At 39.7% G+C, this 3108-nt stretch overlaps 1 protein-coding gene across 1 annotated transcript; it reads left to right on the forward strand.

Annotated features, from left to right (window-relative positions):
- Positions 1-593: 593 nt before the first annotated feature.
- On the forward strand, positions 594-2798 carry LOC122408037 (uncharacterized). The gene has a single exon (XM_043414567.1). The coding sequence runs from the start codon at positions 624-626 to the stop codon at positions 2796-2798; it is 2175 nt and encodes a 724-aa protein (XP_043270502.1). The 5' UTR covers positions 594-623.
- The last annotated feature ends 310 nt before the right edge of the window (positions 2799-3108 follow it).

The following is a 3108-nucleotide window of genomic DNA, read 5'->3' on the forward strand; positions in this document are numbered from 1 at the left end:
TGACAATAAACGTGCATGCATTTCTACTAGTATACAGACCTCAGCCGATACTTGAATCCTTTAAAATTGTTCATATTCAGAGTTAGAAGTTACGAGAATGATCTGTGGAGGAAATGCATTTTGAGACGTCTAATTACATTTTGGAAACATTACAGGTGAAGAAACATGGGTATAGAGGAGAATCGAATGCACAAACAACAACAACAACATTTGGTACAACGGATTTTGCATCTGAATCGAACAATGAAAGCCACGATGAATACATCAATGAAGAGAACGAAATAAGTGGAGATTTTAATGATGACTGTCATGATATGCATGATCTTGTAAGTGTTGACGACGACGACGACGACGACGACGACGACGATGACGACAACGACGACGGCGACGACGGCGACAACGACGACGACGACGGCGACGACAGCGACGACGGCGACGACAGTGACGACGGCGACGGCGACGACAGCGACGACGGCGACGACGACGATGACGACGGCGACGACGACGATGACGACGACAACGACGGCGACGACGACGACGACGGCGACGACTACGGCGATGACGGAGATGGAAACAACGATTACATAGCGGCTTTTTCAATAAACGAAGGACCGATACTAACGATGAAACCAAATGTTCGAGAACATGAAGTAATAACAGCAATATTAGCTCTATCGCAACGGCATAATCTTGATTTGATTACAATTCTGGGTGTAATGAAATTATTCAAAGGATTCATAAACCAAAACACATTACCAACAACAAAAATGGGCTTGTGGAGAAGATTGAACAGAGTAGAAGAAAATTTCCAAATACGTTATCCGTACTGCAAAGAATGTCGAGATGTAATTGGAGTCGGTAAAGAACGTTTTAATGATTGCGAGTGCGGACTCTCCGGACCCGAAAAACCATTGAAATTCAGTTCATACTTCATTCAACTGAATATGAAAATGCAGTTAAGAAGAATATTATCAACGCCCGATTTTCATCAATTACTGGATTATCGAATGAATCGGCAAAAAATCCATCTCAACGGAATTGAAGATATTTTTGATGGTGAACGATACAAGAATTTACGAAGAATTGGTCAATTTTTACATTCCAATTGGAATTTTTCATTTACCATAAATACAGATGGATGTCAAGTCGGCAAGTCGTCCAAACACAGTGCGTGGCCAATATTATTGAGTATCAACGAACTTCCTCCTCATGCGAGGAAAAGATTCATAATCTTGGCAGGAATTTGGATTGACGAGAAACATCCGGATTTAACTATTTATATGAGGCCGATTATAGAAGAACTTCGTGAACTGTTTCATACCGGTATCGAATGGAGGTCCAACGGGATTGAAAGAATCACGAGTAAATTTATTGTTACAACTTGTTCAGTAGATACTCCAGCGAGAAGTCAAATTCTCAATATGACAAGATACAACGGTCGAAATGGATGCAGTTTTTGTTACGCACCAGGGATTCGACTGGAAAATGGAGCTCGGGTATATCCGATCGAAGATATAGTTAACCGTACGGATCGTGAAATTCGCGAAGATATGACGGAAGCGACACGTACAAGGAGCAAAGTGAGAGGTGTGAAGGCAAATTCAATACTGAGATGTCTGCAACAGTTTGATCTTCGTAGAGGCGTCGTAGTCGATTCAATGCATTGTGTCGACATTGGTGTGGTGAAAAAATTGACGGAGCTGGTTCTTTACAGCAGAACAGCGGTACCTTGGCATTGCGGTAACGCACGAATGCGTAGGAGGATCAATGAACGACTCACAAAAATACGAACACCAAGTCGATTAGCTAGGAAACCGCGAGGTATCGAATATTATCACTTGTGGAAAGCATCGGAGTGGCGGAATTGGATTTTATATTACTGCATACCGTGCTTGACTGATTTGATACCGGACATATATCTTGACTTATTTCGCATGTTGTCTGAGGCACTGAACATACTGAATGGGGACACAATGACTTTGGAAGAAATTGAAAGAGCTCAAAGACTCATTGATGACTTCGCAACGCAGTATGAAGAAAGATACGGCTTAGTAAACATGTCCATAAACATCCATCTTTTGAGGCACTTGTGCGAAACAGTTAAACATTGGGGACCGCTATGGGTGCACAATGTTTATAAATTTGAAAGTTTCAACAGACAAATATTAAATTCGTTACACAGCAGTAATGGTAGACAACTTCAAATCATGAATAGATATTTATTAAACGAATATATCAGATACGTCATGAAAAGTCCAGATTTTAACGACCTGACGAAACAAACAATTAGAGACATATGGAATAACGGTAAAAAAACACTCTGTCAAGGTGATATCGATTACGAACACTACAACGACTTTAGAGCATTCGGAATAACGCAATCACGGAATGCATACAATTGGGAAAATGATCTACTGATAGAGCAAGGACTAGTGTGTAACGGTAGACTCAACATTTCCAAAAAAGTTTTCTACAAAGGAACCTTGTATACCAGCGTCGAAGGGGACAAAAAAGACAATCGCAGTTGTGATAAATACATTTATACGATTGACGGAAGATTTGCGGAAATTTTAAGCATTGTGAGCTACCAAACGAATGATGGAAACACAATCAATGGACTTTTTATCAAATGGTTTGAAAATACTGGGAACCTACAAGGAGCAGCACACATTCGATCTCTGCGCTTTTCAACTAGAGGATTCGTCGAAATAAAAAACGTCAGGGTACCAGTAATAATATTTAAATACAACGACACAATTTACGGAATGAAAATTTCCAATGTATGGGAAACGGATTGAACTGTCGCAGGGTGTTGAATTACCTAATAGTTCATAAAAAATAACCACTTTGTGATTTTGTATAATTCTGAATTTCACAGTTCGTGTGCCCCAATTGAATTTTTTTTTGCGATGTCTGAAGTGGCACCACTTTTGTGATACAGAATTATCCATGCTTTCCATTATCCAAACATTTCCATGTTTGAATGTTTTTACATTTTCTAAAATAATATATAAATTACTCGTATTAGTTAGAGAGCCTACGACCAAAACCATGTGCGATAGCAATAAATACAGCCAAAACTGGGTGTTAATGTTTCATGGAATGATG

Source organism: Venturia canescens, chromosome 3 (assembly GCF_019457755.1).
Source record: "Venturia canescens isolate UGA chromosome 3, ASM1945775v1, whole genome shotgun sequence".
NCBI lineage: Eukaryota > Metazoa > Arthropoda > Insecta > Hymenoptera > Ichneumonidae > Venturia > Venturia canescens.

What these genes read in the sequence shown, in the direction of transcription:
- LOC122408037 (XM_043414567.1), top strand. Translation starts at nt 624, where the DNA reads ATGAAACCAAATGTTCGAGAACATGAAGTAATAACAGCAATATTAGCT.